The sequence below is a fragment of the Scyliorhinus canicula genome, chromosome 28 (assembly GCF_902713615.1).
Source record: "Scyliorhinus canicula chromosome 28, sScyCan1.1, whole genome shotgun sequence".
Taxonomy (NCBI): Eukaryota; Metazoa; Chordata; class Chondrichthyes; order Carcharhiniformes; family Scyliorhinidae; genus Scyliorhinus; species Scyliorhinus canicula.
The window spans coordinates 1,484,798-1,512,679 of NC_052173.1; the positions used below are offsets into that span (position 1 = coordinate 1,484,798).

Here is a 27,882-nt window from a genome sequence, read left to right on the forward strand (position 1 = left end):
TTTCTCAATAGGGGGCATCATGGTGTCTTTCTTAGGGTCAGTCTCGTTTGGTGTGACCATGAATTGTCTATCCTTTGACAGTTTACATAGCAAATGCTACTTGAAAAGTTATATATGTAGACATCAAGTGACAACAGGTTCAGGTTTAGCCACAATGCCTTCAATAATGGAATAGCTTGTAACTCTGGAGACTCTCATTAAAAATGGCTGGCCACGTAGATGAGGAATCAGGATGGCCGGCCAGTGCTTCTCGAACTGCAAATCAACACAGGAAACCGTCAAAGGCGTAAACAACATAAGCTACAAAGTGAAGCCGAGCAGCAGCGCACCCCTCCCCGATAAAACTCTCAATGCATTCTATGCTTGGTTCGAGCAGGAAACCAACAATCCGCTGTAGAGTTCCCCAGCAGCACACCATACCCATCCCCGCCATCACAGCTTCCAAAGTCAAATCGGCTTTGCTGAAAATGAACCCTTGGAAGCCGACGGGTCCGGACGGGATCCCCGATTGTGCACTCCGAGCCTGCGTGGACCAGCTGGCAGGTGTGTTCGCGGACATATGTAACCTGTCCCTACTCCACTCCGAGGTCCCCACCTGCTTCAAGACGACCACCATCATATCGGTACCAAAGAAGAACCAGGCAACGTGCCTCAATGACTACCGTCCGGTGGCCCTGACTTCAGTCGTCATGAAGTGCTTCAAGAGGTTGGTCATGAAGCGCATCAACTCCATACTCCCAGAACGCCTTGATCCACTGCAATTCACATACCGCCACAGCAGACACCATCTCCCTGACCCTACACTCATCCCTAGAGCATCTCGACAACAAGGACTCCTACATCAGACTCCTATTTATTGACTGTAGCTCCTCCTTCAACACCATAATCCCAGCCAAACTTGTATCAAAGCACCAAAACCTAAAACTTGGCTCCTCACTCTGCAACTGGATCCTCTACTTTCTGACCCACAATCAGTAAGAATAAACAACACCTCCACAATCGTCCTCAATACCAGGGCCCCGCAAGGCTGCATACTTAGCTTCCTACTATACTCCCTGTACACACATGACTGCGTGGCAAAATTTGGTTCCAACTCCATCTACAAGTTTGCTGACAATACGACAATAGTGGGCTGGATCTTGAGTAATGAGGGAGGAGGGAGATAGAGAAGCTAGGGGAGTGGTGCAGCAAAACTAAAGAGCTGGTCATTGACTTCAGGAAGCAAATCCAATCCAAGTGCTGTACACACCCCCCTGTAAGGGCAGCACAGTAGCATAGTGGTTAGCATAAATGCTTCACAGGTCCCAGGTTCGATTCCTGGCTGGGTCACTGTCTGTGCGGAGTCTGCACGTCCTCCCCGTGTGTGCGTGGGTTTCCTCCCACAGTCCAAAGATGTGCGGGTTAGATGGATTGGCCATGCTAAATTGCCCGTAGTGTCCTAAAAAGTAAGGTTGGGGTTTTGGGGGGGGGGGGGGGGGGGGGGGGCAGGGGGATTTGTTGGGTTACGAGTATAGGGTGGATACGTGGGTTTGAGTAGGGTGATCATGGCTCGGCACAACATCGAGGGCTGAAGGGCCTGTTCTGTTCTGTGCTGTACTGTTCTATGTTCTATGTCAGCATCAACGGGGCTGAAGTGGAGATGATTAGCAGTTTCAAATTCCTAGGGGTACACCTCTCCAAATATCTGTCCTGGTCCACCCACGTCTAAGCTACCATCAAGAAAGCACAACAGCGCCTATACTTCCTCAGGAAACTAAGGAAATTTGGCATGTCTACATTAACTCTAATCAACTTTTACAGGTGCACACTAGAAAGCATCCTATCGGGCTGCATCACAGCCTGGGTATGGCAACTGCTCGGCCCAAGACTGCAAGAAACTTCAGAGTCGTGAACACAGCCCAGTTCATCACACAAACCTGCCTCCCATCCATTGACTCTCTCTACACCTCCCGCTGCCTGGGGAAAGCAGGCAGCATAATCAAAGACCCCTCCCACTCAGCTTACTCACTCTTCCAACTTCTTCCATCGGGTAGGAGAAACAGAAGTCTGAGAACACACACGAGCAGACTCAAAAACAGCTTCCCTGCTGTTACCAGACTCATAAACGACCCTCTTATGGACTGACATTAACATTACACCCTGTATGCTTCATCCGATGCCGGTGTTATGTAGTTACATTGTATACCTTGTGTTGCCCTATTATGTATTTCTTGTATTCCCCTTTCTTCCCATGTACTTAATGATCTGTTGAGCTGCTCGCAGAAAAATACTTTTCACTGTACCTTGGTACACGTGACAATAAACAAATCCAATCCAATCCAATTCAGAGCAGAAGGAAAAACAGTAATAGTGCAGCAGGAAACATCTTTACGGAGATGGTGATAAAGCAGGCTTGTGATTTGAGCCGAGCATCAGCACATAGGAAAGTAAATGCTTATTTTTTGATTTATCCACTAAATAGAAAGCAATAGTTATGTGTGTGCGTGATACAAAGCATTTTGACTTTTATGACACTTGTCACTATTGACAGCAATGAATGGATGTGAACCAAAGGATCTCCTTAGCGTATCATCACAGCTGCGGGAAACTGAGGAAGATCTGACCCTGTCAAATTTTGGGGGCATTGTTTTTATGCTCCTTTCCCCGCCAGTTGTTCGTGATTCAGCCACTCAATTTATTTATGCGGCATTACATTTCTAGCCACATTAAGTCTGAAATTTAACACTTAACAGGAGGTATATGGGGCTCCAGTTTCCAATTTTGGTGATGCTTTAAAACACTCCCAATCCACAGCTTTCTACTATTCTTTCCAACTTTTAAACTAATAATGCCCTTAGCCATAAAGTATCTTTCTTGCTGAGTTTTTTTCCAATCGAATATATTTTTGCCCAATTTGAATTATTTCTGTATGTTTCACCGTCTGTTAACTGACTTTTAGATTAAGATTCTTGTGCTTGGAGTATGTCACTTAAACTTAATATGGAATTCAACTGAACTATGATGATGCCATGGTCCGTTTGCTCATCAGACAGGTAGCAAGTGCCTCATACCTGCTGGTCAACATCTGGGACACTGGCGGCATGGTGGTTAGCACTGCTGCCTCACAGCTCCAGGGTTCAATTCCGACCTTGGGTTACTGTCTTTGTGGAGTTTGCACTTCCTCCCAGTGTCTGCATAGGTTTTCTCCAACAATCCGAAGATGTGCAGGTTAGATGGATTGACCATGCTAAATTGCCCCTTGGTGTCCAAAAGGTTAGGTGGGGTTATTGGGATATGGTGGAGGCATGGACTTAAGTAGGGTGGTCTTTCCAAGGGACGGTGCAGACTCGATGGGGCAAACGGCCTCCTGCACTATAAATTCTATGTGGATTCCCCCAAAGCTGCTAGACTCTGCCCCTCCTGTCCCCTAACACTGACCAACCTGAAGTTCTGCCTAACCCAAGTGACGCAACTGCCTCTTGGAACAGTGTCCAGGTCACGCTGACAGCTCAAGATGTAGACACATGGTTATCTGAGACTGCAATTCATTCCATGAGCTCGCATGTTGCAGTCATGGCTCACCTGCCATGTTTGTTTCACCTTTAGTTTTATTTGATCAGCTAATTAAGTAATAGCTTGGAGATAGAAGAACACTCAGCAGCTACTGGAAGTAAAACAAAGATCAACACCAAATTTCCGATTAAGCACTCTCCCACATCCTCCTCAAACGCTGTACCCAGAATTAAATACAATACTCCAGCTGAAGCCCAGCCAGAGATTAAAAATGTTTAGCATAACTCTCTGCCTCTTTATGAAGCCAAGGATCACATGTCTGTCACTTTCAAAGATTTGTACAGTATTTGAAGCCCCAGGTCTCCCTGCTTCTGTCCTCCTTTTAAAATTGTACCCATTAGTTGATATTAACTCTCCTTATTCTTCCTAATTGAACACTTCTGCATTAAATTTTATCTGCCGCATGCCTGCCCATTTCACCAAGGGAATTCACTAAAATAGGCTATAATCACTTCGAAGTGGCAACAGGAAGGTTAAGTCAACATCAGTATTAAATTACACAGGCTGATGTTGCAAATGCACTTTATTCGATTCATTTGCAATTCCACCCTCCAAAAAACAAACTTAAATAATAGCAAACTCTTATCCAGGGACAACAGTCTCCACAAGGGTAGCATCGGGTGGCACAGTGGTTTGCACTGTTGCTTCACAGTGCCAGGGATTTGATTCCCAGCTTGGGTCACTGTCTGTGAGGAGTCTACACGTTCTCCCCATGTCTGCGTGTGTTTTCTCCAGGTGCTTCGATTTCCTCCCAAAAGATGTGCTGTTAGGTGAATTGGACATTCTGAATTCTCCCTCTGTGTACCCAAACAGGTGCTGGAATGTGGCGATGAGGGGATTTTCACAGTAACTTCATTGCAGTGTTAATGTAAGTCTACTTGTGACACTAATAAAGATTATTATACTCTTGCTTGAGATTCTCTTTCCTCTCTCCTCTTCCCCCCCCCCCCCCCCCCCCCACTCAATGTAACGCAAGGGCAAAAAGTCACAGTTGTACAGGTTAGGTTAGAATACTGCTTTATTCATCAACTAAATTTTAAATACATGACAAAAGTCAGGAAAAGACTTACATTAAGAGGGAACAGCAATTACTGCCTGAGATGCAGCCATAATGTACCAACATGCCACCAACATACCACAGTTTGGAGGATTCAGTTTCAGTCATGTAAGTAAGGATCAACAAATTGAAGAATGGATTACTCCCATAGCCTAGCTTTCAATAATTGGTCTGGTCCTGGGTAGCCAACAGGTTACTTACTGTTGTACTACCAGAAATGTGCTCTGAATCTGTGACATGATCCCCTCTCTCAACGTCAAATCTAAGGGTTAATTACAATAACCCTTAACGTAACTACTTTTAATAGACTGCCCCTAGTGCATTGAATATGAACACGGTTGCAACTTTGAAATGAAATTAATTGTTTAAGATTCTTGATTTCAGTAGAGTATAAAAGGGAGATGGACTGGACAACAATGATCTGAGGTATAAATCCAAAAGGCTGCATGGCTTTTCCTTTCGTTAAAACGTTTATAATGATCTGAACACTGGAAAAGAAATAAACTAGAAGGGTCTGGAGAACAACATTTGATACTAAATGTTTTAAAGCATTTGTTGTTCCGGTCAGTATGAGGAAACAAAAAAAAAATCACACCGTTGACAAAGATATTGCATTTTAACATGGGTGTTATTTTTGTTTGAAAATACACAAGTTGTTGAGTGTTGTTCACTTCCCATTCTCAATGACAGAATCATCATTACAGACATGGTTCTAATCATTCACCACCAAAATGTAGATGTCAAAGCAATCAAGTTAGGAACTTTGTTAATCTATTTATTCGATCTGTAAAAGAAAGATCTATAAAAATTCTTTTTAAAAACAGGACAGCAAAAAAAAAAGTCGACAGGTCAAAGTTGACCAGTGCGAGGGCAGCATGGTGGCACAGTGGTTAGCACTGCTGCCTACAGCACCGAGGACCCGGGTTCGATCCCGGCCCCAGGTCACTGTCCGTGTGAAGTTTGCACATTCTCTCTGTGTCTGCGTGGATTTCACTCCCACGACCCAAAGATGTGCAGGTTAGGTGGATTGGCTACACTAAATTGCCCCTTAATTGGAAAAAAATAATTGGGTACTCTAAACTGCACAGGACAGCAAAAATAAAGTTGACCAGTGCTTCAAAGGGATCCAATTTACAGGTCTCCTGTTTATATCTTCCATTTATGGTTTTCTGCTGACAATACTATTTGGAAGCTATAGTCCTGTTTACATGAAGTCACTTCTTGTTCGATTTCCCTTAAATCTGGAACGCATTAGTTAAAGGGTATGTTCAGACCAGATGATTATTTTTTTGAAAGGGGCGCATCACCGACATTTAGTGGTAGACACGGCAACTTTGACATATAAAACCTATTTTAGGAGGGATTGCAGGATCACCAGAGTGAAAGATTCACTCTTCTCATAGCTAAGTGGACTTCTATTCTGGGACAAATATGGAAACGGCTCTGGGAGTAACAGAACAGCAGCAAGTACAAGTTAATTCAGCAGCACAGATATCACAAACTTTGCATCAGTGCAAAGTAGTTTCAGCTACTCACGGATACTAAAGTTGCAAAATGTAAATTTGATGTCAGGGCCAGAGCTGACTTTGAAAGGGAGCAGAAACAATCTCCCTGAAGAAGTCTCGCTCTCAGCTAGGCCCTGACTAAATTCAAACTGTAACTGCAATGTCAGTATAAAAGTTAACTACCTTGTACCTTTGCTATAATCATTTTGTGAATGCAGCCAGACATAAATAAAATGATACTGAAGTTCTGGCATTCTGTTAGCATGTTGTCATCTCCAGCACGCAAAATACAGGTTTCAGGCAGTTCATTACTAAAAGGTTTTATCCGAATAGAGAACAAAAGAAAGTATCACATTTGTGCCGTTACAATTAGATGGTGATCTCTAGCACAATGATGACAGCAAACTTTGAAGGTCTTTGGTCCTTTGAGTTTTATTTTTAAAGTGTGGTCTGGGATAGTTAAATGGTTGTGACGAACACTATAGATAGAAGGCACTTTCATTCCTAAGTTTGAGATGCATAGTGATTTCTTCAAAAAGGTTAGTGTTCAAAGTAAAGCTAATTGATTTAACCATGACAAACCAGGCAACAATGTTTAAATAACATGTCTAAGGTACAGCCAAGTGCTGCTCCCTCTTCCAGAAGAGATTAACAGACAGACAATTCAATTCAAAAACTTGTGAAAATGTGGAAAATTTGATCTAGAAACCAGGAAAAAGAAAAAATATTGCAAGACAAATCACTGGTGGCACAGACAAGGTGAATGTAAACCCATTTTGTGTTTTATCATGTCTAGCTGGGATGCTGGCATGGTGCTAGACGTCAGAAACTTTCAGCAGTTCACAGGAGTTTCATTCCCACTTAACCTTGGCCTACGTTGAGGCAGGATATTGGCAGGTGGAGATGGTAAGGAGGACTGCTTGGGGACAGAAGATGCAGCTACATCATTAGAAGCTGTCATTTGGCTTTGATCAGCGGTTACATCACGGGGTGTAGGCTGTGGGTTGTGTCGAGTATCGGAGATTTGGCTCTTATCAGTGGTAAAACCACGGGGTGCAGGTTGTGGGTTGTATCGCGTGTCAGAGTAATTCTTGGGTCCATTCCGGTACCGATTCCTATATTCATTTCTTCCAAAGTGGCTTGGGCCATTTATCCTATTCTCTCGAGGTCGGTAACCTGCTCTCCTATTTCCATGGGGCACCTTTTCAAGGGCAGAACAACACAATTAATAGATTAACTTTATATCTTTTTTCTTCATGACATCCCAGTGCAGCCTCTTTTGCTTCTTACAGTCATATGCAATTCTGCTCCTTTTCTGTTGGTTGTATGACACCAATCCACGTAAGCAAATATTAGACCAGATGACCAAAAACCTGGTCAAAGAGGTAGCTTTTAAGGAGTGTCTTAAAGGTGGAAAGTCAGGTAGAGAGAGAGCGAGATTTAGGATGGGAATTCCAGAGTTGGGGCCTAGACAACTGGAAGCACAGCCACCAATGGCAGAGTGATTAAAATCGCAGATGCATAAGAAGTGCCAGGGTTAAGGAGCACAGAATATCTCAGAGGGTTGCGGGGCTGGAGGAGATTACAAAACTTGAGAGGGGAGAGGCCATGAAGAGATTTGAAAACAAGGATGAGAATTTTAAAATTTAGGTTTGCTTGATCAGGCGCCAATGTAGTCCAGAGAGCACAGGGGTGATAGGGAAGACAAGCACAGGATGACCACAAGTTTAGAGGGTGGAGTGTGAGAGACCAGTCAGGAATGATTTGGAATAGGTGGGTCTAGAGGTATTGAAGGCGTCGGGAGCAATGTTGGGTGATTAAATGGAGGTGGAAATGGGCAGTATTCAAACTGATCTTGGGATCAAATGTGACACAAAGGGCACAAACTGACTGGCTTAATCTCAGACTGTTGCCATGGAGAGATATTAATTTGGTAGCTAGAGATGACAGTTTGGGGTGGGGGACCAAAAACAATGGTTTCAGTCTTCCCAATACTGTTTTCAATGGAGAACATTTCTGCTCTTCCAGTACTAGATGTCGACTAAGCAGTCTTATAATTTGACAACAGTGGATGAGTTGAAGATGAGGGGGAGCTGGGTAAACAAGCAAGGCAGACAAGGAATTTACAAAGGTGACTGGCATCTAGTGTGGGCAACTATATACTATGCTTTAGCACGCAAAGATAGAAACCGTTGAAAATCAAAGAGGAGAGGAATGGGTGAGGTAGGCGGGCTACATAAAGTTTTAGTCAATTCAGGATCATTGCACATAAACTTCAATAGTTACAGGAAAAGTATTGTCTTTTTTTAAAAGAAAGCAGGTCACATTTTAAATTGAGGGATCCCCGAAAACAATCATGCATCCTACCAAGACTGACTCCTTAGCCTCTCTAAATCTACCATTAGGAAGCACACAAGCATTGTCCGGGTTGACTCCACTGGTGGCAAGCAGTTCACGTCAAGTTGTTCCAGGGGATATCAAGCAGGTGAACATAACTTTTAAAAAAAAAATTTAGAGTACCCAATTTATTTTTTCCAATTAAGGGGCAATTTAGCGTGGCCAATCCACCTGACCAGCACATCTTTGGGTTGTGGGGCGAAACCCATGCAAACACGGGGAGAATGTGCAAACTCCACACGGACAGTGACCCAGAGCCAGGATCGAACCTGGAGCCTCATGCCGTGAGGCAGCAATGCTAACCATTGTGCCACCGTGCTGTCCAGGGGAACATACCTAATCAACACTTGATAAGATTACCCAATGTCAAGTACTTTTCATGCACAAAATGTAATTTGAGTTTTATTCACATCATTGTATTAATCAGAACAAGAATACAATTACTTGATTACAAATACTATTTTCTTTGGTGTGTAAAGGGAACATTAACTGCTCATACCGGTCGATTTGATTGGCAAGTTTGGTTTGCAGAGTTAGCTGTAGCTGTGGCAGTGTCTCCAGAACACTGATTCTTCTTCACTGATTTTGTAAGGCTGGGGTCTGAAGCATTGTCAGGAGCTGAAACATCACTCCGACTTGTCACAGACATAGACGATACAGAGCTGCACCTTGATCTGGCAGAGTAATTGTTCTTGGGATGAGACACTGCATAAAACAGAGGGGAAAAAAAAATACATAAATGACAATGGAAAAGCAGGATTACTTTACTTTGGAATAGCCTTTCGAATGGGGCAGTCCACAAACCAGATGTGTAACAGATAATCCTTCCCCCTTCCTCCAGGTAAAACATGGCAGAGGTAAAGGTAAATTATTCAGAACATCAGACAGGCAAGCAACATTACATGTTAAGAGTGCCCAATTTGAAAAGTTTAGAGTAAACAAATGGAAGACACTGTGGTACAGTTGTTAGCACTGCTGCCTCACAGTGCCAATGACCCAGGTTCAATTTGTGGAGTTTGCACTTTCTCCCTGTATCTGTGTGGGTTTCCTCCGGGTACTCCAGTTTCTTCCCACAGTCCAAAGATGTGCACGTATAGGTGGATTGACCATGCTAAATTTCCCCGTAGTGCTCAAAAAGCACTAGGTGGGGTTATGGGGAAAGAGCAGGGACGTGGGCCTAGATGGATGCTCTTTTGGAGGGTTGGTGCAGACCTGATGGGCTGAATGCACTGCAGGGATTATATGATTACTAGGTTAGTGAGTTATACTTAAATGTCAATGGGGGTCATGCAATGTTCAGTGGTGGTTAGCATAAATGCTTCACAGCTCTAGGGTCCCAGATTCGATTCCCGGCTGGGTCACTGTCTGTGCGGAGTCTGCACGTCCTCCCCGTGTGTACGTGGGTTTCCTCTGGGTGCTCCGGTTTCCTCCCACAGTCCAAAGATGTGCGGGTTAGGTGGATTGGCCATGCTAAATTGCCCGTAGTGTCCTAAAAAAAGTAAGGTTAAGGGGGGGTTGTTGGGTTACGGGTATAGGGTGGATACGTGGGTTTGAGTAGGGTGATCATTGTTCGGCACAACATCGAGGGCCGAAGGGCCTGTTCTGTGCTGTACTGTTCTATGTTCTATGTTCATTGAGCTGTGGACTTATCATCAATTGCTGGTATAAGTAAACAAAACGGCATGAAATTGAAGGCTCTGCCTGGCCAGCTCGTTTTTAGTCACCTGAGAAAGCTCTGAAAGTATCCTCCTCTGCAGATATGTAACTGCATGATATGGTGACTCTTGGCTGGTAAACGAGAAAAAAAGCTTGCATTTATGTTGCACCGAATCGTGGGCCCAGGATGTTTCAAGTACTTGACATCCACATGATTCCCTGCAATTCACAGCTGTTTCATGCACAGCATGAGGTTAATGACCCCTGTTTTTGTTGGTGTGAAGTAGGAATGTAGGTTAGGATACTAGGAGAACTTCTTACTCTTCTTCAAACAGCATCTTTTACAGGCACCTATGAGCAGATACGCTCACAGATACTCAACATCCAATCACAATTTTTGGTGGAATCCAACAATGCAACATGATCCTAGTAATGTATTAACAAATCAGCTTGAATAATGGTCTCAAGTCCTACATTGGGGATGAACCAACAGTCTTCTGACTTTCGAGCCAAGAAAGCTACTGCTAAACTAGAATAATACTCAAAATTATTTTAGTAGACATCTTAAATTTATGGAAAACTTAACGAAACAAGAATGGAATAAATTTGTTTGGAACTGTTGTGTGCTTGACCTCGTTTGTCAGCATTGCTATGGATTTATTTTTTGTGATGCAAGACTGCAGTATTTCAAGGCTTTTCTTCGACTGTACTATTTTGTACTGGGTCACACTTTGAGAGAATCTCCATGTTTGCACACTGGTCCCACACAATAACCAAATTCGTGTGGATGAGACTTCCTGTGAAAGTAGTGATAATAAAAGATGAATTAAAGTGAGTGCTAGTTAGATTTTCCTTCTGCTTTTTTTTTTAACAACACATTGTGAACTGACTTCATTAATCAATGCAACAACTTAGTCATGGGAAAGTCTTCTTACAGTGCAGTAAAATTATATTAAGGGACCCTTTCTTTCTCAGCAAAACTCAGAAGTAACAATTAAATACGCTGCAACTATCAATCAGCATTTGTTGGATTCTGTCCACTTGTTCACAAAAAGCAGTGCAGGATTTGAAAGCTTCCGGCTCTTCTCGTTTGCTCCTGAAGTTGCTCCAGAATGTTGCGCAAGTCTTTTCTGCGCACGCGCGAAATTTGTGCGCAGCTGTGCGATCAAATGGATTACTATGCTGGCTTGCGATGAAATTGCACCCAGTAACATGTAATTGCTCAATACTTTTAAGGGGGAGTTATATTGCAGAGATTATTCATGTAAATCGTACTTGACAGAGTATGTGATACAGAGTATGTGATGCAGAAGAGTGAATGTAGAATTAGGGTGCAAAAAGGAGGCAGAATGCCCAGAGTTCTGGTGAACCATGCCAGGAACCACCGATCCACATTGGGCATTGCCATTCTGAGGCTGCTCAATTGCTTGCACCCCCTTTGGAAACATCTAAATATGACTGCATACAATTTTGTCTCCTTCAGAAGTTCCCATCAATCTCCATCGGCAGGTAATGACAAGCAAATGGCCCACTGCCTCCCCAGGGTGACTACTTGTTTTTCAATTTTGTAAGCTATAGTTTGCAACGCAAGTTAAAATATTAAATAGACATAATTAAAATGGTACCTTAGAAATATTATATTGCAGCATCAGCACTTAACATTGGACTTGGCAGGTGGCAGCACTGGGCAGCAAATTTATGGCAATCTATGCAGATAGTTAATCTGCAGTAGGTCGCTAGGCAAGCATGAAGGCTAACAGCCGGCAAAAGAGATTGTCTCCAAGTCTCCAAAATTAATTTCACAACAGCAAGCACAACACAAATCTTGCTGAAACATTAAGTTACACTACGCTGACTTAAGTACTGACTTGTCGCAAAATTCAGCAGCCAACACTTTCCACTGACCAAATGTGGTCTCCTTCAGATTCAACAAACGACGTGGCATTTTACACTGGAAACACAAAATATAACGACACATATTGTTCTTCTCTTAATGAAAATAGCTGGCCTACACCTATGACCCCACTCTGAAGCCACAGAAATCAGATACACGCGACTAATCCCTATTACACATTCCAGTTTGTGCTGCAGCCAACATCTGAATTGGAAAATGCGCAGTGCCCCACCTGCAAGGCCAACTTAAAAGTCAAACTTTTCTACTAATGTTACATGACCAAGCCTCAGCTTACCTTGTCCAAAGGCTTGGATACCCGCCTTGAGTTCTTCCACATCACAGGTGAACTGTGCACATCGCCCCAGGTCTTCATCATATTTTCGTTCACTAACAAAGTGCTAAAATACATTTAAAAAAATAACTCTTGCAGATGAAGTCCAGGTATATGGTAGCTTAGCTTTTTAAATTATACAATAATCATGATTCCGAGTTCTGGAACTGGCAATTTGGATTTGTAGACAGCTGTGCAATTTATGACAAATAGTGCATTGTGTATCTATCAAATACATTTGGGATCATTTTGTCTCAGTAAATGTAAATATCAAAACATTATGGACAATGTATTAATTCTGAACAATATAAGACAATCATCCTCTGTATATGGCCCTGAAATAACGCCATGGGATAATAGCACAAAATTCTTTGCGCATTCACCTGAAATTTGATTTTTGGTTATTTTAGCAGCACAGGTTCATTTTAAATTAATGGGGTTGTTAGGCATCCCAAAGCTTAACTTCAAGGCCAATACATTGCAGACGTTTAAGGTACTAAAATGAAATCTCACATTTCTGAACTCCAATTAATGTTTAATTGAATATACCAGCCCTTTTCCTGTAACCTTACTCCACAAAATGCTCTCTTCCAAAAATGAAATAAAAAACACTTGAATATTATATAGTGGAAAGTATCCTGGATATTGAGCACAAAATGGAAGCACAATATTTCTTAACATCTAAAAAGACAAGGAACTAGAAATAAAAACACACACCCCTTTCCCCCTATTCTATGTGAAATCAATTTGGGCACTCTGCCCAATTCCTCGATTGTATGTCTCCACAGCGAAAGGTGCACACAAAATCCTCATTCACAAGCCATAACAACGGCTCTCTTGAGAACAGATGCTGCATCGCTACAGAGGAAATAGTTATCCAAGATTGGGATTCGGAGATTGAAGCAGAGACGATGGAATGGAGAGTAGGTCATACGAGGAAAGGTTGAGGGTGCTAGGCCCTTTCTCATTAGAACGGAGAAGGATGAGGGGCGACTTGATAGAGGTTTATAAGATGATCAGGGGAATAGATAGAGTAGACAGTCAGAGACTTTTTCCCCGGGTGGAACACACCATTACAAGGGGACATAAATTTAAGATAAATGGTGGAAGATATAGAGGGGATGTCAGAGGTAGGTTCTTTACCCAGAGAGTAGTGGGGGCATGGAATGCACTGCCTGTGGTAGTAGTTGAGTCGGAAAATTTATGGACCTTCAAGCGGCTATTGGATGGGTACTTGGATTAGGGTAGAATAAGGGAGTGTAGGTTAACTTCTTAAGGGCAGCACGGTAGCATTGTGGATAGCACAATTGCTTCACAGCTCCAGGGTCCCAAGTTCGATTTCGACTTGGGTCACTGTCTGTGTGGAGTCTGCACATCCTCCCCGTGTCTGCGTGGGTTTCCTCCGGGTACTCCGGTTTCCTCCCACAGTCCAAAGATGTGCAGGTTGGGTGGATTGGCCATGACAAATTGTCCAAAATTCTATGATTAACCTAGGACAAAGGTTCGGCGCAACATCGTGGGCCGAAGGGCCTGTTCTGTGCTGTATTTCTCTATACCTCTATCACACCTGTTCTGCACTATAAATGGAGTAGCTGATTTAGAAAAAGTGGAAAAATATTAATTTCCTCAGCACGGATTTCTTGCATTATATCACTGAACCAGGAATCAGGCCTGGACGAATACCCAGTAATAAATACTCAACAGGTCAGACAGCAACTGTGGAGGTTACATTTTCAGGTTGATGACCCTTTAAAGTTCTGATGAAAGGTAATCGACCTGAAATTAATGTCAACACTGTTTCTCTACACAGTTGCTACCCCACCTTTGGAGTGATTCCAGCATTTTCTGTCTTTATCTCAGATTTCCAGAATGTGTAGTATTTTGCTTATATTTTCTAAAAAAAATATTTTTATTCTCCTTTTTCACATTTTCTCCCAAATTTACACCTAACAATAAACAACAATCAGTAACGAATGTAATGTCAATCCCCATATCAATAACAATGATCCCATCCTCCCACCAAACCCCCAAACATTAGCCCGCATGTGAACATAAACAAATGAATCAGGAATCACCCATAGTCACCATTAACACAGAGTCCCCCTCCTCCCAACCCCCACTAATGTTCGATGTCATGTATTTTGCTTGTATACTAGGAGTTCAAATCCCGCCATGTCAACTGGGAAATTTATATTCACTTACCCGGCCTATACAGGGTGTGTAACTTTAAAAAGTTACGAGCAAACTGGAAATGGTATTTGAAAGCATAATTCAAAGTTTTTTTAATGATAATTTGTTTGAAAGTTTTATCGCAGTTGCTGAAACAGATTGAAAATGGCGACATTCGAAGAAAACTGTGTGTTAAGATTAGCAGAACGGAGGTCCAAAGCATGGAGGCGGCGGCTCCACAAACATCCTCATCTTCAATGATCGGGGTTGGGGGAAGCAGCACAAAAATGCAAAAAGACAAGATTGAAGCATTTGAAACCATTTTCAGCCAGAAGTATCAAGTGGATGATGCATCTCTGCCTCCTCCAGAGATCAACATCACAAATCCCAGTCTTCAGCCAGTTCAATTTAGTCCATGTGATATCAGGAAATTGACAAAATCACTGGATACAGCAAAGGCTATGGGTCTCAGCAACATCCTGGCTGTGGTGTTGAAGTAGCTGCACCTCTATCCAAGCTGTTCCAGTACACTAGCATCCAACCACGCCTGCCGCAGGAAGTAGAACAAATCCAATTCGGTCAATTAACGCCCCATTCGAATACTCTCAATCATCAGCAAAGTCATCAACAATACTGTCAAGTGGCACTTACCAACAACGACTCACTGATGCACAGTTTGCTCAAATAGGACCAATTGGCTCCAGATTAAAGAGCTGAATTTCAGGGGTGAGGTGATAGTAGCAATATGGAGCCCTAACAAATTGAGATCAATGGGAATCACGGAGATCTCTCTATCTACTCTGTCCAGACCCACCCCCACCATGATTTTGAATACTGTAATAATCAACACGGGACATATGGGGCTGGATTCTCCAGTCGGCGATGCCGAAATCGCGTTTGGCGATCGGCCGGAGAATCAAAGTTTGCGCTGAAATCGGGGACAGCGATGCTCCGCCCCCTCCAAAGCAGCGTACTCTAGGAGTATAGCACATGCTGCATCGACGGCCTCAGGACATTGCCTGAGGCCTGCCCCTGACGTCGGGAACTTGGCGTGGTGGCTGCAGACTCAGTCCAGCGCTGCCAATGTCGGGGGAGGGCCGATCCGCGGGCAGGAGGGCACTTTGGCAGGAGGCCCTGTTGGACAGTAGTCCTGGAGTCGTGAGCCGGCCAAAGGGGAGGCGGGGCACTATTTTATGGGCTGGGTCCGTGCGCAGCCACCGCCGTGCGCATGCGTGGCCACGGACCCGGCAATTCTCTGCCCGTATCGGCAACTAGAGCCGGGTGCCCTACGGTGCTGACATGCTAGCCCCTAGCCGAATGGCGGCCGTTTTGCGCCAAATTTTCAGTCGTAAAACGCCACCTTTCCCACGCCGGCATCAGGACATAGCCTGAAAATCGGAGAATCCAGCCCCCTGTGTGGGGAAGATTGTTTCCCCTGCGCTCCTGGAGTACGAGAGCTCCCCGCTAGGGGTGAGGTAGCTTACCTGTACTTGTATAAAAGGCCAGCCAGTCTGGAACCGACCGACGAGAGAGAGAGAGAGAGAGAGAGAGTACCTGGTGAGGTACTCGTGTATATAACCGCCCACACTTCTCCAAACTATCCATATAACTGAACTGGAACCATTCTGGTTGCGATTGTTCAAGGCAATCATGTCACCACTACAATAATTCCTCAGGCTAGTATCCCAGACCAACTTCAGCTACAACCTCCCCTCCATTATAAGGTTGAAAGGGGGATGTTTCCTAATGATTGCAGTTCCATTCACAACTCTTCAGACAACAAAGCAGTTGATGCCCGCATGCAGCAAGAAGTCGACAACATTTATGCTGGGTTCCAAACCCACAATCTCCAGCGAGAAGGACAAGGGCAGCAGATATATGGGAACACCACCACCTGCAAATCCCACACCATCTGACTTGGAAATATATCGCTGTTCCTTCATCTTCACTGGTGAAAAATTCTGTACTCCACCAGCGCTGAGCGCACCTTCATCACAGACTTGTGGTTCAAGAAGGCAGCCCTCCATCACCTTTTGAAGGGCAAGTAGGGCTGGGCAATAAATGCTGGCCTAGACAGCAATGCCCACATCCCATGAATGAATAAAAAGCACAATTTATCAAAATCAAAAATGACAGTTATTCATTTCAGGAAGTACAGTGCTTTGCCATGTTTTTCAGAAATTCAGAAGTGCTTTGCAGATAATTAAGTTCTTTGAAGAATAGTCAAAGTTGCCATATAGACAAATGCAGCAGCCATTTTGCGCACAGCAAGGTCCCACAAACAGCAATGAAAACAATTAATAGTTAAATGGTCTTAGTTGTCGGGAAAACACTTGCTACTCTTCAAAACGAGCCATAGACTCTTAACATTCACTTGAACTGACAGATGGTCATCTGAAGTACACTACCTCAGAGATAGTAGCATTCTCAGTACTTCATTCAAACATCCATCTAGATTATGTGCTCACGTACGAGAATGGGGTTGGAGTGCTTGGAAGTGAGATCACTACCACTGAAGCAAGATTGCATTTGATAGAAACATGCGGTAGGGACATTTCAAAAGTTCAGATCAATCTTGTAAAACTAAGTAAATGCAATTTCGGACCAACAAGGCTATTGCACGATAATGGTTTTCCTGATGTACACACAAGGGAAAAATGCAATTATTCAGGAAATCTATTGCAGAGTAAACCAGAAAAAAAAAACCAATCAAACTGACATCAAGTGATCTCACTTGTGTATCATCTACATTTTGAATCAAGTTTCAACTTCCAGAAGTTAATTAAAAATAAGCCAGGACTTGTTGTTTGACATAATATTAAATAAATAGGGATTAAAAACGAATTAAGCAATAGGGTCGGAATTTACATTTGCAATTCCTCACATGGGGAGCTATTCACAAGAACTGTGATTTTACAAAAATATATAAACGTAGAGTACCCAATTCTTTTTTTTTCCCAATTAAGGGTCAATTTAGCGTGGCCAATCCACCTACCCTGCACATCTTTGGGTTGTGGGGGCGAAACCCGGGGAGACAAGGGGAGAATGTGCAAACTCCACACGGACAGTGACCCAGAGTCGGGATTGAACCTGGGACCTCAGCGCCGTGAGGCAGCAATGCTAACTAACGAGCCACCATACTGCCCTGTGGTTATGTTTTCAATACAATATTACAGGCTTGCCCAAGATCCGGCCTACAAAGTATTTTTTCTGCAGCCCGGCATGTCTTCCAAATGTAATTAACAGTTCAAATTCAAAACGTCCCGGAAATAAATTTTAAAATGGCTGCTGAGAGCTCAGGCAATGCAAGACCATAAGACATAGGAGCAGAATTAGGCCACTTGGCCCATCGAGTCTGCATCGCCATTCAATCATGGCTGATATTTTCTCATCCCCATTCTCCTGCCTTCTCCCCATAACCCCTGATTAATCAAGAACCTATCGTTCACTGTCTTAAAGACACTCAGTGATTTGGCTTCCACAGCCTTCTGCGGCAAAGATTTCCACAGATTCACCACCCTCTGGCTGAAGAAATTCCTCCTCATCTCTGTTTTAAGTTCACTCTGAGGTGGTGTCCTCTGCTTCTAGTTTTTCCTACAAGTGGAAACATCCTCTCCACGTCCACTCTATCCAGGCCTCGCAGTATCCTGTAAGTTCGATAAGATCCCCCCTCATCCTTCTGAACTCCAACGAGTACAGGCCCAGAGTCCTCAACCGTTCCTCATGTGACAAACTCTTCATTCTAGGGATCATTCTTGTGAACCTCCTCTGGACCGTTTCCAAGGCCAGCACATCCTTCCTTAGATACGGGGCCCAAAACTGCTCACAATACTCCAAATGGGGTCTGACCAGAGACTTATACAGCCTCAGAAGTACATCCCTAGTCTTGTATTCTAGCCCTCTTGACATGAATGCTAACATTGCATTTGCCTTTCTAACTGCTGACTGAACCTGCATATGCTAACTGTAAAAGAATCCTGAACTAGAACTCCCAAGTCCCTTTGTGTTTCAGGTTTCCGAAGGCTTTTCCCATTTAGAAAATAGCCTATGCCTGTATTCTTCGAACCAAAGCGCATAACTTCACACGTTTTGACATTGTATTCCGGCTGGTTTAGCACAAGGCTAAATCGCTGGCTTTGAAAGCAGACCAAGGCAGGCCAGCAGCACGGTTCGATTCCCGTAACAGCCTCCCCAAACATGTGCCGGAATGTGGTGACGAGGGGCTTATCACAGTAACTTCATTTGAAGCCTACTTGTGACAATAAGTGATTTTCATTTCATTTGCCAATTCTTTGCCTACTCTCCTAGCCTGTCCAAGTCCTTCTGGAGTCTCCCCACTACCTGTCCCTCTACATACCTTTGTGTCATTCGCAAACTTAGCAACAATGCCCTTGGTTCCGTCTTCCAGATTGTTAATGTTATAGTGAATAGTTGTCCCAACACTGACCCCTGAGGAACACCATTAGTCACCAGCTGCCATCCTGAAGACGACTCCTTTATCCCCACTCTCTGCCATCTGTCAGTTAGCCAATCCTCTATCCATGCCAGGATCTTCCCCTTAACACCATGGGTTATTTTCTTATTTAACAGCCTTCTGCACGGCACCTTGTCCAATGCTTCTGGAAATCCAAATAGATCATGTCCATTGGCTCTCCTTTGTCCAACTTCCTTGTTACCTCCTCAAAAGAACTCTAACTGATTTGTCAGACATCATCTCCCCTTGACGAAGCCGTGCTAACTCAGTCCTATTTTACCATGCACTTCCAAGTACTCCGCAATCTCATCTTTAATAACGGATTCTAAAATCTTACCAATGACCAAAGTCAGGCTAACCGGCCTATAATTTCCCGTCTTCTGCCTCCCTCCCTTCTTAAACGGGGTGTTAAATTAGCCATTATCCAGTCCTCTGGGACCGTCCCTGACTCCAGTGATTCTTGAAAGACCACCAATGCCTCCACAATCTCCTCAGCTATCTCCTTCAGAACCCTGGGGGTGTAGTTCATCCGGTCTGGGTGATTTATCCACATTCAGGCCTTTTAGTTTCCCCAGAGCCTTTTCCTTATTCATGGCCACTACACTCACCTCTGCCCCCTGACTCTTTTGAAGTTCTGAATGCCATTGGTGTCTTCCACCATGAAGACTGATTTCCTCCATTTCTTTGTTCCTCATTACTACTTCTCCAGCCTCATTTTCCTGTGGCCCAATGTCCATTCTTACCCCTCTCTTACCTTTTATATATCGAAAAAATCTCTTCCCATCTTCTTTTATATTACGAGCTAACTTACACTCATATTTCATCCTCTTCCCCCTTATTGCTTTTTTAGTTGTCCTTTGCTTGCTTTTAAAGGCGTCCCAATCCTCTGGCTTCCCACTAATACTCGCCACTTTGCATGCTTTTTCTTTTGCTTCAATGCTGTTCTCGACTTTCCTCGTTAGCCATGGTTGCCTTGTCCTCCCCTAGTAGGGTTCCTCCTCCTTGGGTTGAATTTCTGTTGTGCCTCCCGAACAACCCCCAAAGTCTCCTGCCATTCCACTGTCTTCCCTGCTAGGCTCCCCTTCCAATCAACTCTGGCCAGCTCCTCCCTCACGTCTTTGTAGTTGCCTTTATTCAATTGTAATACCGTTACATCGGATTCCAACTTCTTCCCCTCAAACTGCAGGGTAATATTATGGTCACTGCCCCCTAAGGTTCCTTAACCTTAAGTTCCCTAATAAGGTCTGCCTCATTACACATCACCAAATCCAGAATTGCCTGTTCCCTCGTAGGCTCTACCACAAGCTGCCCTAAAATACCATCTCATAGACATTCCACAAAGTCCTTTTCTTGGGATCCTCTACCAACCTAATTTTCCCAGTCCAGACGCATATTGAAATCCTCCATGATTATTGTAATATTGCTGTTCTTATATACATTTTCTATCTCCTGATGTATTTTCTGCCCCAAATCCTGACTACTGGCAGGGGGGGCTGTACATATCATAGAATCCCTACAGCACAGGAGGAGGCCATTCAGCCCATCGAGTCTGCACCGAACGTCTGAAAGAGCAATCCCCGTAGCCCTACTTAACCTGTGATCTCTGGACACTAAGGGACAATTTTATCATGGGCAATCTAACTAATCTGCACATCTTTGGACTGTGGGAGGAAACCGGAGCACCCGGAGGAAACCCACGCACACACGGGGAGAACGTGCAAACTCCATACAGAGAGTCACACAAGCCCAGAATTGAACCTGGGTCCCTGGCGCTGTGAGGCAGCAGTGCTAACCACTGTGCCATCCAATCTTCCATCAGGATTTTATTTCCTTTGCGATTCCTCAGCTCTACCTACACAGATTCCACACCTTCCGACCTTATATCGCTTCTTGATATCAATTTCATTTCTTACTAATAAAGGCAACCTTTATTAATTTTCCTTTGCTGATCTGCCTGTCCTTTCGATAATAATAATCTTTATTAATGTCACAATTCAGCTTACATTAGCACTGCAATGAAGTTACTGTAAAAAGCCCCTAGTCGCCACACTCCGGCACCTGTTCGGGTACACAGAGGGAGAATTCAGAATGTCTAATTCACCTAACAGCACGTCTTTCGGGACTTGTGGGAGGAAACCCACACAGACAAGGGGAGAATGTGCAGACTCCACACCCAAGCCTGTAATCGAACCTGGGACCCTGGCACTGTGAAGCAACAATGCTAACCACGGTGCTACCGTGCCGCACTAGATCCCAGGCACTTTCTAGACCAGGGGCGGGCAAACTACGGCCCACGGGCCGCATGCGGCCCGCCAAAGGTCTTTATGCGGCCCACCAAGATCAAGTCATTAAAAAAAATTTTTTTTTTTTTTTTAATTCTTTTTAAAATTAAGGTTAATGGGGGGGGGGGCGCTGTTGGGTTACTGGTATAGGGTGGATACGTTGACTTGAGTAGGGTGATCATTGCTCGGCACAACATGTGTTTCATGTGAAGTTTCTACTTTAAAATATTAATTAATAAAAATTAATTGCTTTTTTTTCTTTAAACTGAGTTACTTTGTTTTTCAAATAAATGTGTTTCATGTAAAGTTTCTACTTTAAAATATTAATTAATAAAAATTAATTGCTTTTTTTTTCTTTAAAAACCTTTTATTTTGGCTATTTTAAATATTAATTATTTTACTTAATATACTATGCGGCCCTTTAAAATTGTGAATTTCTGAATGTGGCCCTTGCACAGAAAAGTTTGCCCACCCCTGTTCTAGACTCTGTTCTATTACTTGTTTTGGAAACTTTACCAACCACTGCTGAGCACCCCCACTTCCCCCAACTAGTTTAAAGTCCTCATCACTAACCTGCACTTCTACCTTCTCCTTCAACTTTAACAGCCCAAGTTATGCGATTCGACAGGACTCTGGTTCCAGCATGATTCAGATAAAGACCGTCCCATTGGAACAGGTCCCCTCTTCCCCAGTAATGGTGCCAATGTCCCATGAATTCAATGTCCCATGAATTCAAACCCATTTCTCCCACACCAATATTTGAGCCATGCATTTACCTCCTTATCTATGCCAATTAGCTCGTGGCTCTAGTAGTTATCAGATTATTACTTTTTGGCTCTGTTTTTAATTTAGCCCCTAGCACTCAGTGAGCAGAACCTCAATCCCTAGTATACCTTGGTCATTGGTACATACGTGGACCATGACAACTGGATCTTTCCCCTCCAACTCCAAAGTTCGTCTGCAGCCCAGATGAGATATCCTGAACATGAGCACCACCAGGTAGGCAACACGGGATTCTCGATCCTGGTCACAGAGAACAGAATCTATGCCCCTAACTATACTATCGCCGATTACAACATTTCTTTTGTCGCCTGCCCCACTTGAATGGTTCCCTGTACCACAGTGCTGTGGTCAGTTTGCTCATCCAACCACATTTCCCGCTCTCATCCACACAGGGAGCAAGAATATCAAACCTGCTGGACAAGGACATGGGCTGGTGCTCCTGGCAACCCTACCTCCTGGCTCCCTTGCCTTACTTCACTCAGTCACACCTCCTATCCCTGACCAGTGGCCGAATTCAAGGTAGTTAATCTAAGGGGTGCAACTGCCTCTTGAAACACAGCATCCAGGTAACTCTCCCCTCCCTGATGTGTCACAGTGTCCAAAGCTCAGACTTCAGCTCAGCACTCTGAGCTAAAGTTCCTCGAGTAACCAACACTTGCTACAGATGTGTTCACTAGGAGCCAAGATAGGTTCCACCAGCTCCCACATCATGCAGGTACAACACATCGCATGGCTCTGCATCTCTATTTTATTTAATTTGTTTGAAAGTTTTTTTAATTTAAACTTCCAGATGGTTTTTAGTCTTTCTGAAAATATTTATCTTTCTACCTTTAATCTGAAAGCAATTTAGAATAGGTAATGCAAATTAGCAGGTACTTACCAGCCAAAGAACTTACCGTTATCCCATGTCACTCCGGGATTGTTTTTCAAACTCAGCCCGCTGCCCAGAGGTGTCCCTCTCAGCTCTCGCTCTTTTTAAATCTCCGCACTGACTTGCAGCTGCCACGCTTTTAAAATCTCTGCTCCCCTACTTCCCTAAACTTCCACTCTTATCTTAACTCCCGGCATTCAGAGCAAAAACGGCACTCTGTGCAAGGCATTGAACAAGCTTGTTTTTATAGCCTCAGCTTCCCCTGCTTCAAGAGACTGGTCTGACCCAGTTTACTAATTACTCTAATTTGCTCCCCTGTCCAGTCCCACTAGTTTTTACACTGTTTTTATCTTATTTAAATCTGAAAGATTTTCTCATTTTTACCAGCAAATTATGTTAGATGTAGGGTGAAACCAGCCTGCGATTGGCTGAACAAACCATTAGTCGCCAGGTAAGCTTTTAATATCTTTAATATTTCAATATATGGGCAGCACAGTGGCTTCACAGCGCCAGGGACCCGGGTTCAATTCCCGGCTGGGTCACTGTCTGTGTGGAGTCTGCACGTTCTCCCCGCGTCTGCGTGGGTTTCCTCCGGGTGCTCCAGTTTCCTCCCACAGTCCAAAGGTGTGCAGGCTAGGTGAATTGGCCATGATAAAATTGCCCTTAGTGTCCAAAAAGGTTAGGAGGGTTATTGGGTAACGGGGATAAGGTGGAAGTGAGGGTTTAAGTGGGTCAGTGCAGACGTGATTGGCCAAATGGCCTCCTTCTGCACTGTATATTCTATGTTCTTGTTGTGTGTTCTATCTATGGCTGGAGAGCTTACAGCAGAAAATCATGTTCAATTGGAACAGATGGGTTGGAGCTGCCAGGAACCTGGGCTGATGGGAGGTCTGTGAACCTGGGAGGTGGTGGTACAGGAACTGGCTTCTAGTATGTGTTTCTGTGTGAGAGAGTGTGAACATGTGCGTGAGTGTGAGAGTATGTTCCTGAGAGAGTGTTGGTGGGTTCTTGGGGAAGAGTTGGTCATGATGTTGGGTGCTCAGAACGAAGGGCTGTCCAGACATCGGCGGCCTTAACCATTTTCCTCAAGGGGGAGGGCAAAGTCATGTCTGGTGGCCCGGGGAGGTGTGTATGTGTGGACAATGCATGGCACTGAGTGTGTGTGTGGAGGTGAGTGAGTCTGATTCACACTCAGTCTCAGTTTTTCCCGCTCACTCTCACCAGAACAAACATGCATCCACTCTCATCCGGGTTGGCTTTTATTACTGACTGTTTTTATTACAAACTCATCAGCCCGAGTGAGGAAAATATGCAAATCCCCCCCCTCCCCCAAGCAAAATGGTGGACAAGCCTGTACTAGAACAATGGGAGCCATGATGTGCAGATGCTGGCGTTGGACTGGGGTGAGCACAGTAAGAAGTCTTACAACACCAGGTTAAAGTCCAACAGGTTTTTTTCAAATCACTAGCTTTCGGAGCACTGCTCCTTCCTCAGGTGAATCACCCGAGGAAGGAGCAGTGCTCCGAGAGCTAGTGATTTGAAACAAACCTGTTGGACTAGAACAATGGTGACATTGTCTCGGGGAACTCCTGCCTTTTCCATTGGCTGATATAAAAGAAACATTATAAGACCATAAGACATAGGAGCAGAATTAGGCCACTCGGCCCATTGAGTCTGCTCCGCCATTCAATCATGGCTGATATTTCTCTCACCCCCATTCTCCTGCCTTCTCCTCATAACCCCTGATCCCCTTATTAATCAAGAACCTATCGTTCTCTGCCTTAAAGACACTCAGAATTGGCCTCCGCGGCCTTCAGCGGCAAAGAGTTCCACAGATTCACCACCCTCTGGCTGAAGAAATTCCTCCTCATCTCTGTTTTAAAGGATCGTCCCTTTAGTCTGAGGTTGTGCCCTCTGCTTCTAGTTTTTCCTACAAGTGGAAACATCCTCTCCACGTCCACTCTATCCCGGCCTCGCAGTACCTTGTAAGTATTTGACAGTGTAGATGCCTGCTCAACTAAGGAATGCCATATCAAGATTTAACACTGGAAGGTGGAAAGAAAGAAGGTAGAAAGCTCACAGAACTGAACAGAAACCCAGTGAATAATTATTACAAAACTTAAAGCACAGGTTAATTTCTCTATTTGGATGGATATTCAGCACTAACGTCAATATTCTTCAAATGTTATGGAATTAAAATAAATGTTGAAGATGGCTTGCTGCAAACTATTTACCCCAAGTTACAGGCATTACTGCAGTTGATATGAACTCAATTGAACTACTAAAACACACTGGTTTTTTTTAGTCCCAAACAGAAATTGCTTTACAAATAGAGTTCAAATGTTGAAAAGGTGACAGATTTGGGCAGTTCTTCTGTGGTATGAGCAATTGACTTTTAGGATTTCAAACCAAGTTGTAAATGTTATAAGTGGTCACTGGTTGAAGGGTAATAAATTTAAGGGCTAAAAATGATAATGAACACTCAAGGAACAATCAAACCCATGCTTTTAAAAGTGCTTCATGCTTCAACAATATTTCAACGGCAACAATTTTACCTTAATATCTGCTCTCAGCTCCACGAGCTGTTCCTCAGACATGCGAACTGCATTGTCCGTCATTCTCTTTAATGCTTCAGCTCTCTTCTGGCGACTGTCTAGGATATCCACTGAAAAGCAAGCGGGAGCAATAGGACATCATTCAGTACAGCCTTGTACAGTCAACTCTGAAAAAGCCTATTTCACACACAATTCGGTTTTGAACTAGAATTCCAATTTGCCATATCATTTCACTTGCATAATCCAAAACATTCCTTCACAAAACAGGTCAGAAGTTAACTGTAAATTTACTTTTTGTAAAGGAGTTCCTTAATCTGGCTAGGGGTGTAAGTCCACCTCAAAACTTTAGTCAACCTGTGTAATATGTATTCAATTGAACTCGTCACAGAGATCAATTAAATCCAGGAAAAACATCTATAAAGACCCACCTCCAAGCAGGCAGTTCATTGGGGGTATTAACTGATGCCAGAGAGGCGCAGGCAGTTCATTGGGGGTATTAACTGATGCCAGAGAAGTGCAGGCAGTTCATTGGGGGTATTAACTGATGCCAGAGAGGCACAGGCATTGGGGGTATTAACTGATGCCAGAGAGGTGGTTATTCACCGACCTGTTCTCTTGATCAGAGGAAAACCAAAAGCAGTTTAATTTTCAAATCAATAAAACAGATTATAGCAACATATTTCATTAACCACTAATAAGGCATCACAGGCTGTTCTAACAATCATGGTATGGTAGCAGCAGACTGGAAGTCACATTAGATAAGCCGGATTCTGTAGTAGAAATGTATTTGTCAATTACCAAGTCTGAAGATGGAGGTTTTTAGCAGGAGTAAGGGAATCCTCAATGAAACATAACTATACGTCAATTGAAAGCTTTTCCTTTAAATATAAAGTCTACACCTACCATTTCATCGAATAGAATGGTTTATAATAATTAAATAGGTTCATTCAGAGTAAGACAATATCTTGTTTTGCCACTTTAGGGAAAAAAAAACATGATTAGTACCTCTTTCTCTTTCAGCTTTTTGTTGATTTAAAATAAATTGTTCAAAACAGCAATTGCTGAGAATAAAGTTACAGAACCAGGCTTTGAGAAATAGCTAAAATTGTAGTTGAAATAATTGAATAATCTTTTTATTATTGTCACAAGTAGGCTTACATCAACACTACAATGAAGTTACTGTGAAAATCCCCTAGTTACCACATTCCGGCACCTGTTCGGGTCACAGAGGGAGAATTCAGAATGTCCAATTCACCTAACAGCACGTCTTTCAGGACCTGTGGGAGGAAACCGGAGCACCCGGAGGAAACCCACGCAGACACAGGGAGAACATGCAGACTCTGCACAGACAGTGACCCAAGCCGGGAATCGAACCCGGGACCCTGGCGCTGTGAAGCATTGATGCTAACCACTGTGCTACCGTGCTGCCTTATACCTACTTAAATCTCATGTTAATGGCAGCATTGACAGTATTAATAATGAGGATCAGTTTTTTAAAAAAATGAACATAAAACCCAGAACTCGCCATGGGAGACTGATTAGAATCACAAGGCAAGGGGCAACAAAAATTGCAAAACCCAAAGTGAATCATGCTTCAGGAAGGGAGTCAACCTAGGGCTATGTTCATAAGGAAAGAGTTATAGAAATTATTTATTAAAATCCATGGGTAGGATTGTGGGTAGCTTCAGTTATATTTTGCCTAATTGTTTAAATATCTAATTGTTTAGACAACAATTAGCACAGTTAACATCACAGATAGTGGTATTTGAATTAATAATTACTTTTTGCTCCACAGAGCACAGACAAACCATTTGAGGTGCAATGCATGCCAATCATAAAGCTGTTAATTATCTGGACTCTTTCTTTTAAAGGTCAGTGTGCAATCTATTTGGTTTTATATACATTGCAACTAATGCACAAGCTACTAATTTGCAATGATTTGACAACGTACCATATAAATTCAAAGGGAGCGATTCAGAAAATGTTGTATTGAAGATGAACATACTTTAATTTGGCATTGAATTATCAACTCATAGCATGAACATGTTTTTAAAATCAGCTTTAAATGCAGAATAATGCTCAGGTTACTCTTGGTGACGCAACCAGCCCAATGTAAAATCACAAAAGGTCAGTATGTTTTCGCCCCATCAGTGAGTTTCCATAAATTTTAAAGTAGTTTAAGTTTCTTTGAAAGCGTAATTTAAACCTTCTTCAGAAACCTGAAACTAATTTAGCTGAAACCTAATTTAGCAGTTTCATCCAGATGCATGATGTTTTCCCCAAGATGAGTGCACCATCTAGTGGCCTAGTCAAGAAGCCAGAGTCTGTGATTAAGCAGAACTGAATTCAAATCACT

General features: G+C 43.4%; 1 protein-coding gene across 4 annotated transcripts in view; it reads right to left on the reverse strand.

The window, feature by feature from the left end:
• Positions 1–4,552: 4,552 nt before the first annotated feature.
• Positions 4,553–27,882, reverse strand: part of spats2 (spermatogenesis associated serine rich 2) — a 164,444-nt gene continuing 141,114 nt past the window's right edge. For all 4 annotated transcript variants that reach the window (XM_038786370.1, XM_038786369.1, XM_038786368.1 and 1 more), the window contains exons 10-13: positions 25,527–25,636; positions 12,357–12,459; positions 9,011–9,216; positions 4,553–7,315 (exon numbers count right to left, since the gene is read on the reverse strand). In XM_038786370.1, the coding sequence (XP_038642298.1) occupies positions 6,947–7,315; positions 9,011–9,216; positions 12,357–12,459; positions 25,527–25,636 (788 nt within the window). In that variant the 3' untranslated portion in view covers positions 4,553–6,946. The remainder of the gene's footprint in view (positions 7,316–9,010; positions 9,217–12,356; positions 12,460–25,526; positions 25,637–27,882) is intronic.